This window comes from Thamnophis sirtalis, unplaced genomic scaffold, assembly GCF_051295495.1.
Source record: "Thamnophis sirtalis isolate CommonGarterSnake01/CBP01778 unplaced genomic scaffold, rThaSir2_p1.2 scaffold_10, whole genome shotgun sequence".
Taxonomy (NCBI): Eukaryota; Metazoa; Chordata; class Lepidosauria; order Squamata; family Natricidae; genus Thamnophis; species Thamnophis sirtalis.
The window spans coordinates 53,844,261-53,856,996 of NW_028261390.1; the positions used below are offsets into that span (position 1 = coordinate 53,844,261).

Here is a 12,736-nt window from a genome sequence, read left to right on the forward strand (position 1 = left end):
CTTGTAGTTTTATACAAATCTTTTTTTTTTAAATTCAGTACTGAGAAATGTGCACATTTAATTAGATTTGCTTGCAACTTAATTTTACATTAGGAAGAAACTAGAAAAGTATTGCAATTGGAGAAATCATCATATGTAGATATGTAGATATAGATGAGCCGAGGTGGCACAGTGGTTAAATGCAGCACTGCAGGCTACTTCAGCTGACTGCAGTTCTGCAGTTCGGCTGTTCAAATCTCACCGGCTCAGGGTTGACTCAGCCTTCCATCCTTCCGAGGTGGGTAAAATGAGGACCCAGATTGTTGGGGGCAATATGCTGACTCTGTAAACCACTTAGAGAGGGCTGAAAGCCCTATGAAGCAGTATTTAAGTCTAACTGCTATTCCTATTGCTATATGTAACTTGGATCTCTGTGAAGTTGAACTTCCAAGGACATCCCTGTGGCCACAAGCATCTGATTTAATTTCCAGTATTCCTAGGAAATGCCTTTCACTTGCACTATTTATGTCATAATGAACTAAGAATAAAATATTATAGGAAGTAATTAAACCTAGTTTTAAAACCATTCAATGCTGTACCTGTTAATTTGTATGATCCATCCCAGGGCCTTCCATTAGATAATTTAGAAGTGTCAAAAAATACTCCTAATGACAAAATGGACATATTTTTGTCACTTTTGTGGCAACAGTTATGGAAATAGATGGCCATTTACTTCTTCCAGTATTTACTTCAACTGCTCAGGGTGGCTTCCAGATTTATTGCTTCCTGATGCTCTCCCTTCAAAGTACTAACCCCATCAAATTTCCTTGGCTTTTTTCAGCCAGGTTCTGCCCCTGAACCACTAATATATGCTGATCAGTTGTGAACTGACTTTTAATTCCCTTTATGAGTTTGAATTTAAAGTAAATAAATTTGCAATATGTAATAATGTAAGGTAATAATATGTAATTTGCAATTCCGTAAACAGACTTCCAAGACTTCATAGTACTTCAATGTTTTGCATGTTCTAATGCTTTTTTTTCATAGTTTGCTCTCTGTTCTCTACCTTCAGGCATATACAGATTACAGTGACTCTGTATCCAGGAGAATGGGCTTTATTCCACTTCCACTGGCTGTTTTAGTAAGTCATGTTTTTCCCCCACATAGTACCTAGTGAAAATTGCCCCAGGGGATCAAATAATATTTTCCTGAGCATGTTTAGTTAATAAAAATAAAATAATATTGACTCTTATTTTAAAATTTGGATAACTCTATCCTGTAATTTTGGACTTGGTGAACAAGATTTTAAGGTTAAATTGAGATGGCCCTCTGTCCTGGGTTAGAGTGTGGTTATTGTATGTTATTGAAATAAAATTGTGTGCTTCTGCTATCTGTTAAAATAATTTAACATGGGGTATCTTAAATGTTAAATTATATTTAAAATAACTTAAAACAATTTCAACTACACATTCATGCTGTCAGCATTCCAAATATCATGCAGAATTAAATCAGAGTCCAAGGCAGAGCTATCCTTAAAGTTCCAATTTAATAAGACAGACATGTTGGCACATCTGTGGAACTCCCAAATGTAAAGCTTCCTGGGATTCCACCCAGTTGAAAGTTCATGATCTTATCCCCACACCTATAAATCTATCACATGGTCCAATCTTCTTCACCCACACTGGCATTTCCACCCATCTAGTTCCGGTCAGATGCAGAGGTGCAGAGACAAAAGATGACCTTGAGCTTCTAGAAAGGGATGACAACAATACATTCTACAATTCTACTCCTTACTATTCCCCCTCCCAATTACTACACTAATGAAACAGCGTAGGAAAATAAAAGAGAGTGTGACAGGCCAAAGATCCCAAAAGGAATATAACTGCAGGCCTGACACATGCCTTTTCAGAAATAATTAATAATAATAACTCAGAAATAATTCCCTGTTATTTCTCTTTCTAGCTTATCAGAGTTGTTACAAGTTCTGTAAAAGTCCAAGGGGTCTTGTCCTATTCCTGTGTAATTCTTTTCTGCTGTGGGTAAGTGTAAATCAAATAATTGTGTAAAGCTTATCTGTAGGTATATCAGAATACCAAAACGTGAAACATAAAAAGTTCTTACAATAAAGTTCCATTTTGTTATTAAGAATATATCAGCACCATAGAGTTGGTAATAAAATATTAAATACAAAGATTTAAGGTTTTACTATATAAATAAAATGTTTAGAACTAAAATTTCTTAATCATGATGATTATTGCTTAATCACACAGGTTGAATATACTTTGTCCATTGAGCTTTTAAGAAAATATTTTTCATTAATTAAATACAATATGTGATGAAAAAGAGTACACAAAATTAGAAGAAAAAAAGAAAAGAAAAGCGTACAAGATATGTATACTTACAGACATACACATATTAATAAACTGATGCCATGATTTATTAGTCATCCATGATTGATCTAGAATAATCAATTCTGCAAACTGCTCAATAGTTGAAAGCCACATAGAACAGAATAGAACTCTCTATTGGCCAAATGTGATTTGGCCAATAGAGGAATTTGTCTTTGGTGCATATGCTCTCAATGTAGATAAAAAGACAAGATACATTCGTCAAGAATCATAAAATTCTTGTTTTAAAAGATAAGATGTTTATGTCTCCAAGGTTGGACAATAAGTTCTTAATGTGTTTATTTTCTCTTTCCAAGAGTCAACTACCACTTTAAAACATGCTTCCGATTTGCTTGTTTGTTTGTTTGTTTATTGAATTTTTGTGCCACCCATCTCTAGAAAGTTACATTTCTAAAGAGGGTAAAATGTATTTCACAGAAGTATTGCCCACCATAACCTTTATTTCGAAAGCAAATGCTGCTACTTTTAATGGAATTAATTTTCCACTAATTACACTTGATGTCATAACTTGGTATCAGTGCTCAATTCATGATTTAGTTAAGATTTCCAGACTTGGCAAACTATTGAAGAGAGAATTTCATGATGAATAATAATGGGAAATCATAAAATAAAATATTTTATCATCGTTAGTACACTCTTATCCAGTTGATTTGAACATGGCAGGTATAAACCTCTCTGTTCTTGAGTGTGGAAATACAGGGAAAGTTGTGTGAATGCAGGTTTGCCTGCCCTGCTGCCCCAACACACTCAATAATGCAGAGTATTGATGTTCGAATATGATGGTAATATGCTGCATGATAATTATTGGGAGGCCTCCTTGAAGTTGGACTCAGTAGCATCTGCCTCCTCATCTTTAAGAACAGCACTGGTAGCTGGGTAGTGGTTCTTCATCTGCCTCAGCCAGCTTTTTGCAAAAAACAGGACCATTTGTCCACACAGCCTGGTCCAGGTAGTCAAACTCATCTGAAGCCCCTTCTTGAACGCACATCAAGTTCTTTACCAAAATGAATCCAGGCTCCCTGGCACAAATTTAATAAGTTTGTTCTACATTTCTAGTTAATGCACAGCAGATTAAAATAGTGTCTATGTGTTGTCCTAATAAACAGCTTGAGGAAGCCTCTGGGGGAGGTGAACCTACTCAGGCCATGATATCTAATCCTGTGCACTTATTGTTTTCAGTTTAATATCACTTAAGGTACTTAACAGCATTGTATTGCTGGGAAAGTCCTGCCATTATGTCAAAGAAGCAAACATGGAGGAGAAGTTGTTCAACCCACCTCCTTCCAGCACCCCAGGAAAATCTGGTGGCAAAGCACAGAGCAAGTACAAGTCTCCTCAAGGTAAGTGAAACTTCAAAATGCTGATTCCAGTATTAAGTAGAGGCATCTTATTTGACTTAGTATAAAGTGACTGGTAGCATCTAAGGAGCTAAATCTTCTGAATAAAACCAGCTTTAGACTTTTTCCTCTTAAGAAGAATGAATTTTGCAGGGTTTGAAGTGCATATGAACCCTCAGCAGTCCTTTTATTGCTTCAGAGTCCTCAGACCACTCTACATACTGTGTTTCCCCGAAATTACAACATGTCCTGATAATAAGGCCATGCCACGTTTTTCTGGTGGGCAAAAATATAAGCCCTCCCCTGCAAATAAGCCTCCTGGACAACCCTCCGGCTAGGCAGAGCCTACCAGTCTTACGATGCCCTGGCCCAGCTCTCTCCACAGAGCCAGGGGAATTCCGCCACCGCCGCATGGCTTTTTCTGCGGCTTCCAAACTGACTCTTCCGGCAGTGGCCGCTCTGGGCGTACGCTCTATGGTTGTACACTCTGCTGGCAGCTGGCCCACAACCACAGAGCATACGCCCAGAGTGGCCACTGCCAGAAGACTCAGTTTGGAAGCCGCGGAAAAAGCCATGTGGCGGGGGCGGCAGCAGAGGTCCCCTGGCTCTGTGGAGAGAGTTGGGCCAGCGCATCGTGAGGCTGGGAGGCGCGCGAGCGACAACAGAACAGCCACTCACACAGCCCCCCTCTCCAGCCATGCAGAGCGCCATTCACTGCCATTTCGAAGGTGCCAAGCCGCAGGAACCGGGTGGCAGCAAACGGGTGCTCACGCGGCTTGGCGATACCCCTAGGTCAGTGAATGGCGCTGTGCCCGGCTGGAAAGGGAGTTAGTCAGGTGGCTGCTCATGAGTGTGGTTGCTTCATGGCTGCTGTGTTGCGCTGTTGCGCTGACAGCGCAACACAGCCATTCGCCCATGAAGCTGTGCCCTGCTCACAAGAGAGCAGCCGCCCGGCAACCCCAAAACAATAAACCCTCCCCTCATAATAAGGCCCAAGCCATATTTTGTTTGTAAAAAGAAAATAAGACCCTGTCTTATTTTTGGGGAAACACGGTAGAAGTAAAAAGAACAATCTTGGTAGTCAGAATATCTTGATGAAGGCTCAATCAGTACAAACAGTAGCTAATTTTGTGCTGCTAGGAAGTATCAAAGAAGAATAACGGGTTTATTCCAAACTCTGAATAGAGTGACTCCACAATGAGAATTTCAACTACCTTGTGTTTTGATGAGGCAAATATTTCATAAATGTATCAGGTATACCATCATAGAGAATAGTGATAATACATACCTTCCTTACTTGCTTTTCACACAGGCATGCAAGGAAGTAAGGTGATAGGTTACATGGCCCTACCTGTGACAGACAGTAAAATTGGCCAAGGAAACAATTTTTAAGGGCAAGATTAAAATAAACATTAAAATCCCACCATAAAACAATGAAAGTGCACTCGCCGCCTGTTTTTTCATCTTTCTTTATACAAGCAGTCCTAAAAGTGAGCCCACTTAAAAAAAGAAGTCAGAGCAATGCATTATTTTCAAAATCAGCCATGAACATCACAGCAGCCAATATAAAATGCCCTTCTCTGACAGTTGCATTAAGTTTTCTTCTTCATAAGGCAGACTTTTGCATTTTCAAAGCTCAATGAAACACAACTTTTTGCCATCTGCATTGTAAAAACTTCAGGCATAATATTCAGGATGCAGTTCAAAAGTCTAACTTCCCCATGGCACAGTTTTTAATATGAGTGTACAGCCAAGGTGACGCAGTGGTTAAATGCAACACTGCAGGCTACATCAGCTGACTGCAGTTCTGCAGTTCAGCGGTTCAAATCTCACCGGCTCATGGTTGACTCAGCCTTCCATCCTTCCGAGGTGGGTAAAATGAGGACCCGGATTGTTGTTGGGGGCAATATGCTGACTCTGTAAACCGCTTAGAGAGGGCTGAAAGCCCTATGAAGCGGTATATAAGTCTAACTGCTATTGCTATTGCTATTACCTGTCAAAGAAGCAGCAATTATTTTCTGAGTCCCAAAATGGTTTTCTGTCCCAAACATACTGTATTTTTTGGAGTATAACGTGCACCTCCCCCCCCCAAAAAAAGAGGGTGAAAATCTGGGTGCGTCTTATACACTCAATACAGCAAAAATTTTTGCAAAAATGGACGTGGAGAGGGTTTGGGAGGCCTGCAAAATGCTCCTGGGGGGCTGGGGAATGCAAAAATGAGCAAAAAATGGGCCATTTTTTGCTCATTTTTGCCCTCCTCCAGCCCCCAGGAGCAGTCTACAAGCCTCCCAAAGCCTATGCATGCTGTTTTTGTGAAAAATGGGTCATTTTTTGCTCGTTTTGGGGGGGGGGGCAGCCCCCAGGAGCCCTTTGCAGGCCTTTCAAACTCTCTGCAGGCCATGTTTTTCACAAAAAAACTAGGTGTGCCAAGGGTTTGGGAGGTCTGAAGAGTGCAAAAACTTTTTTTTTAATTTACCTCTTTAAAATATTTAGTGCGTCTTATAGTCTGAAAAATATGGTAAGTAATTGCATATTCTTTCTTTCCCCTTCCTCTCTTCAAGGGGCTCTAGCAAATGATAATTGTACCTTCCATTTGATTTTCTAATTTGCTTTTTCAGTTTTCACTGCAGGAATAAATAGATAATAAGTGATCTAGGAAACAAACAAAAAAGCAAGCTGCAAGAACAGTGTCACTTAATCTCATTTGTTCCAAGATTGGAGTAAAAAGTGGTACCTCCAACTAATTTGGGGGAAAATGGCCCTTTCCTCCCATTTGTTACATCTCTGATTGGAAAGTTTCCTATTTGATTAAAGACCACCAGCTTCAATAAGATGTATTTCTTTAATGTGATCTTTAAAGCTTTTCCAAATTAGTGGTCATAATTACAAGCTCTAATTATAAAGGTCCCTTATTGAATGAACACATGTTTTATGCTGTCCTGTGCTAAGAGTTCCTATTGTTATGATAATGGAGACAAAGCTTCATCTTACATTTTTGTGTAATGAGTTGTTCTACCTGCTAAGGATACTCAAACCACATTCAAGACTTCACGTCATGAATGCCTATACACCTTCATGCTTGCGTATTTATTGGCTGAAAGGTCTTACATGAAAATGGAATCATACGTCATCAAAGAACCCAAGAATCAGACTTAGTATGGAACACTATCATTAGCAAACCAAAGAAAATGTATGACTGAATTCTTAAAAACCCAAACAAAGTAGTTTTGAGTTGTCTTGTGTCTTCCCTGAGACAAGGTGCTTATATTGCACTGTTTGCAGAAAACCCAATGAAAAGTGTGATGGCAGCTTTGTATCAGATGAAGAAGACTGCAATCCATTTGTTAGTCTTGAAAATGCCATAAGGGTGTTTGTTGTTCTTGGATTCCCCTTTTTCCTCCCCTTTGAAATATATTTTATTGGTAGACACTGAACTAGAGTCTTTTTGAGTGGGTAGCTACAGTGATCTAAATAAAGACAACAAAATGAATTTGTGCTTATATTTTACACAGGACTTTCCACTGAGGAAGGCTTCTCTGATTCAGTGACCAGTCAGCCTGTGCAACCAAAGGAAAATGTAGCCCCCCAACTGGTGACAAGCCCCTCTGACCAATTTCTGACCACTCCTGACGGAGATGAGAAAGACATATGCCAAGACAGCGCAGAATCCAAATCCACGAAGAAAGATTTGTTGGAGATAGACAGGTTTACCATTTGTGGAAATCGAATTGACTAGCAGTCTGTGAGTGGGAGACTGAACAGTTGGAACAGAAAGGGCAGTCAGTGACAGACAGATGCCAAATAGGCATACCAATATTTATTTAAAACTTAAATTATCAACAACAAATCTATTGACAAGGGTGTAAGTTGGCTTGAAAAATGGATCAAGTGTCAGCTTTGTAACCTTGGTATTTTGAAAAATGATTTTTTTAAAAGAAGAAACCATTGACAGTTGGACAGAGCTGCAGTGTCGCTTTTCTGAAAAGTGACCTACCTTTAAAACCCTTTTCCTGTATGAATCTGTGCTTCCTTCACACTTCGTTTTGCCAGAGAATTTGGAACAGAGAATTTTGAAAAGTTCTTGAGAAGCACCTCTCTTCTTGCCATTTTCCCCCCGATTTACAGGAAAATAAATAATCAGGATAAACTTACCCCCAGGAGATGGCTTAAAATGCATTTCATCTAACTAAAATGGACCATCCTTTAAGATTTTCTATTAATTGTTTTCATCCTAAATCTTAAACTTTTAAATCAGAAATTGATCATAACAAGGAAAGAGTTGAAAGTTTGAAGGAACAAAAAGTCAGGAGCTTATCTTTGCTCTTCAGCGTTTTAAGTATCAAGGTAGAAATCAGTAGGCTTCAGTTCCAGCTGCCAGCCTATTCACTGTGCAACAATTTTCTTTGCATTATATGTCAAACAACTGAAGAGTATTTCTTTTTTTGCTTTGGCTGGAAAAACTGCATGTTGCCAAAATGACAGACTGAAATAGATTTTCCTGAAAACCAGCTTTATGAAACTAGCGTTTTGAAATACGAAGCAGCTTCACTTGATGCGTATAGAGGAGTGCACAGAAGATTAAGACAAGAATTATGGTTCTTTTTAGCTCCACATATTTAAGAGCAAATTTATACTCAAGGTGCTCCTTTCTTCTCTATCCTCAATGCCTAAGGAACACAATGCAATATCAAGTGTCTTTTTTTTAAAATAAAAAGCAAAATTGTGTGTGTTGAATAATAAGCAAATCTTTGGCAACTTACTTCTTAGCTGTTGCAGAGTGGCCAAAACAAATGTTTGAAGTCCAGAATACATTTATTATTTCCCCAAAGTTGAGAGGATGAATATGTGGGAATGGTATCCTGACAAGCAGGTTCCAAGAAAGAAGGCAGTATGGATAGTCAAGTGTTTCTAATAATTTTCTCCTCATGCTGCCAACCTCCTTTGACCAGCTTCTCAACTTAAGAGAACATTTTGGGAGAAATATAAAGCTTGAAGTTGAAGTTTACAAGATATTAATTTCATAAAACGTACTGCTTCTGACAAATTTGATTCATTAAAATTAAATTCAGAACATTTGTTAAATCTTGTAATTTGATTTTATTTAAATGTAGCTGAAAGGAAGCTTGGAATGACCTTTTCCTTGTAAAACAATTATGTATGGATTTTATAATTGCATCTTGTGTGTCAAAATAAAAACTAAATTTTGTAGCCTTTGTTTACAAAAGAAAACAGCAACCACATATTCAAGACTCCCAGCTTTTTTGCTAGAATTTGAAGGATGAGGAAGCAAATTGAGTTTTACTTCAGATCCATCCATCCTCAAGTATTGGACACACTTATAGGAGATACGATTCTTCCAGCAGGAGCCCTAAAGATTGATGGGTTGTCCATGTTCATGTGGAAAATGCTGTTGGAAGGTTCATGTATCTCTGACTACAAAGAGGATCTGTTTGTTCTCTTGTGCTGTTGAAGCTCTATATTTCTTGGCTAGAATCCTGGCTAAGGCCCTTTTGGTTTTATCGGATGCTAAAATTCTATTGGCATCAGTCTGTTGGGAAAATAAGCTGTTTTTAGCATTTCTTTGTTCTAAGAAAGCAAAAATTGACCTGAAATCTGTTGAACTAGACATAATTTCAACTAAAAAAAAAATCTTAACCCCCCCCCCCCCCGGTTCATTATGATATCCTACTTTTCCCCTCTATTTTGTATTCTTTTGATGATAGGATTTTGATTACACTTACTAGAATTGGTCCATTACCACCACCTAAGATTTTTATGCAGCATATATCTCATCAAACACAAATCAACTTTTAATCATTCAATATCATCCATCCATCCTTCCATCCATCCATCCACCCACCCACCCACCCACCCACCTATCTATCTATCTATCTATCTATCTATCTATCTATCTATCTATCTATCTATCTATCTATCTCTTACACACACACACACACTTTAACAAAGCTTTGTTCTCAACTCAGAAAGTAGTAAATAAATACAATCTTATCTATTTAAACCAAATCCTGCAATACAACCAAATGCAGATATATTCATGAATCAAATAAATCTAGGAATTGATGAGAATAGAGTGAAATAACCAGACCTGCCTTTGAACTTTTTAAAGAGCATCAAGCCTTTACAGAAATGAAATTAATTAACTCAATTTAAGTCCCACCCAAGTCCAAACTGACTGTGAGCAGTGTACTATAAACAAAATAGAAAATACAAAATGAATAGAAGACAATAGAATTTTACTGTGATTTTAAATGTACACTAATCAGCATACATTAAAATGAAATTTCTTTGCATTCAGCTCTCAAAGGATAACCATTATGCAAATAGCCACATACACCAACATATATGACACACAGAACCATAACAGTTTAGTTCGAATGTATACATATACATGGCGGGGGGAAAAGAATCCTGCGAGTTTACAAGATGGCATAGTGAACAAATCTGTTGCAGAATTTAGTACTGCTGCTATAAATACTTCAAAACCTCTTCCCAGAGGGAAGCAGCAGAAACAGACCATGAAGTAGGTGTGTGGGCTCTCTAACAATGCTTTGAGCACATAGTGCTTATAAGCAGTATTCTGAATATCAGGAAGTGAGCTTCCTATAATCTCAGCTGTCCTTACCACTCTATGGACCTATCTGAGGCACTGCTAGCACCAACCAAACAGTGATACAGTTTGTTAAAACGCTCTCATGCCTCTGTAAAAAGTGTCCAGGATATAAGGAGAAAGATGTGCTCTCCTCAACTGATGCAGGAAATTCAAATGCTGATTTCTATGCTTCATTAAAAATAACATATGAAGAGACCAAGTCTGGTTATTAGTTATCTGTATCTAAATACTTAATATTGTTGACCATCTCCACAGCTGCAGCCTTGATAGAAAGTGGAGTGTGATTATGCTGGCTCTTTCTAAAATCAACAATGATCTTTGTTTTATTAACATTCAGAACCAGGTTATTTTATTACACCTGTCCATCAAAGTCTTCACCTTCCTATAAGAATCTCCACTACCATCCCAGAGAAGACTCACCACTGCTGTGTCATCCTCATATTTCACAATATAATTCATAGCAGACTTGGCACAGCAGTCATGGGTCATCAAGATAAACAGTAGGGACCAAGGGTGGGTAGTACTGCCGGTTCGCTTGTGTGCGTGCTCCATGCGTGCATGCTTGATACACAGTGCAATTAAAATTGTTCTGAAAGTTGAAAAAACAAGATGGTGGCACTGCCCGGGGAACCGGTTCGGGGGCATGGCAGGCTTGGGTCACTGCCTGTTCCAACAACCCAGGCCACCAAACCACTACCGGTTCGGCCAAACTGGTCTGAACCGGTAGGAACCCACCACTGGTACGAACTCAAGAAATAGCTCTGTGGGGAACCTGTACTCAAGAAGATGGAATTGGAAACTCTTCCAATTCACACAAAATGGGCCTACAATAACTAAATCAAGTATCCAGTTACATAAAGAAGTGTAAATCAGAGGATTTGTTTATGGATAAAGGAATTTCTGACAGATAGGCCACAGTCAGTAAGGATGGGATCTCACCATTCTTCTACTCTGATATTAAGTGCAGGAGCCCCCCAGGGTTATGTGCTAAGCCCTTTTATTCTTTGTACACACATGACTGTACCTCATTGCATAACACCAACACAATTATTAAATTTGCGGATGACACGACAGTGGTGGGGCTCATTGATAAGAACATTGAGTCTGCTTATAGGAAGGAAGGCTGACATTGTGGTGTAAAGAAAATAATCTTACACTTAACACCCAAAAAACTAAAGAACTTATAATTGACTTCAGGAAAAAGAGAGATGTACATTTACTATTGTACATAAATGGCGAGGAGGTGAAGAGGGTTGGTAGCTTTAAATTTCTGGGCATTTATATCTCAGAGGACCTCTCATGGGCCATGAATGCTAACATGCTTGTGAAGAAGGCACAGAAGAGGCTATACTTCCTGAGAATGCTAAGGAAGATAAATCTATCTCAGCATCTACTTCTGTCCCACTATCGCAGCACCATTGAGAGTGTCCTGACATACGGCATTCTTGCATGGTATGAGAGCAGCTCTGCAGCAGACAAAAAAGCTCTACAGAGAATTATTAAAACTGCCCAGAATAGCATCGGGCTCCAGTTACCAGCCTGGACGACATCTTCACATCTCGCTGTTTGAGGAAGTTGCATAACATCCTCAGAGACTCTTCCCATCCTGCTTACAATCTTTTTAGACTGTTGCCTTCTGGCAGAAGATACAGAATTCAAACTAGGACCACACGCCTTCTGAATAGTTTTTATCCCAGAGCTATAATTGCACTCAACAATGAACTAAAGGTCACCATCAGTGAGCTATTGGTCAGTACTACTTGGTCTGCTATGTGGATGTTCGGGTGGTTCAGGGGCGGAGTTTTTTTCTTGGTGGGTGTTTGGGGATTGTTATGGGTGTTGTGACTGGTCTCTGGGTGTTATGTGAATTTCGTTGTATGTGTAATGTACAATGACAAAGTATGTGTGTGTTTGTGTAAACCTAATATAAACCTAATAGGCACAATTTGTTCACAAAATGCTCCTTCAACAATTAGGAAGCCCCAGTTTACCTTCCGAAGACATGGCAATGGATTTTATAGTTGAACTTCCAGAGATGGGGAAAACAGAGTCATTTGGACAGTAATTGACTTATTTTCCAAGCAAGGACGCTTCGTTGCTTGCTCCAGACTGCCTTCTGTGAAGAAGCCAGCTAAATTGTTCATCAAGCACATCTACAGACTACATGGAATTCCCCGCTGAATCATCTCGGATTGAGGAGTCCAGTTCACAACTAATTTCTGGAGGGAATTCTTGAGATCAGTCGGATCCACACAAGGACTTAGCTCAGCTTTTCATCTAAGTACTAATGCCACGGAGGAGAGAGTGAACACCATGGTGGAACAATATATACGATGCTATGTGGATTACCAGCAAGAGAACTCGGCAGACTTATTGCCGTT

General features: G+C 39.1%; 1 protein-coding gene across 2 annotated transcripts in view; it reads left to right on the forward strand.

The window, feature by feature from the left end:
• TAPT1 (transmembrane anterior posterior transformation 1) overlaps positions 1-8,964 on the forward strand; it is a 75,359-nt gene extending 66,395 nt beyond the window's left edge. For both annotated transcript variants that reach the window (XM_087724626.1, XM_087724625.1), the window contains 4 exons: positions 1,052-1,120; positions 1,942-2,018; positions 3,567-3,727; positions 7,237-8,964. In XM_087724626.1, coding sequence (XP_087580752.1) covers positions 1,052-1,120; positions 1,942-2,018; positions 3,567-3,727; positions 7,237-7,460 — 531 coding nt within the window. In that variant the 3' untranslated portion in view covers positions 7,461-8,964. The remainder of the gene's footprint in view (positions 1-1,051; positions 1,121-1,941; positions 2,019-3,566; positions 3,728-7,236) is intronic.
• Positions 8,965-12,736: the final 3,772 nt, after the last annotated feature.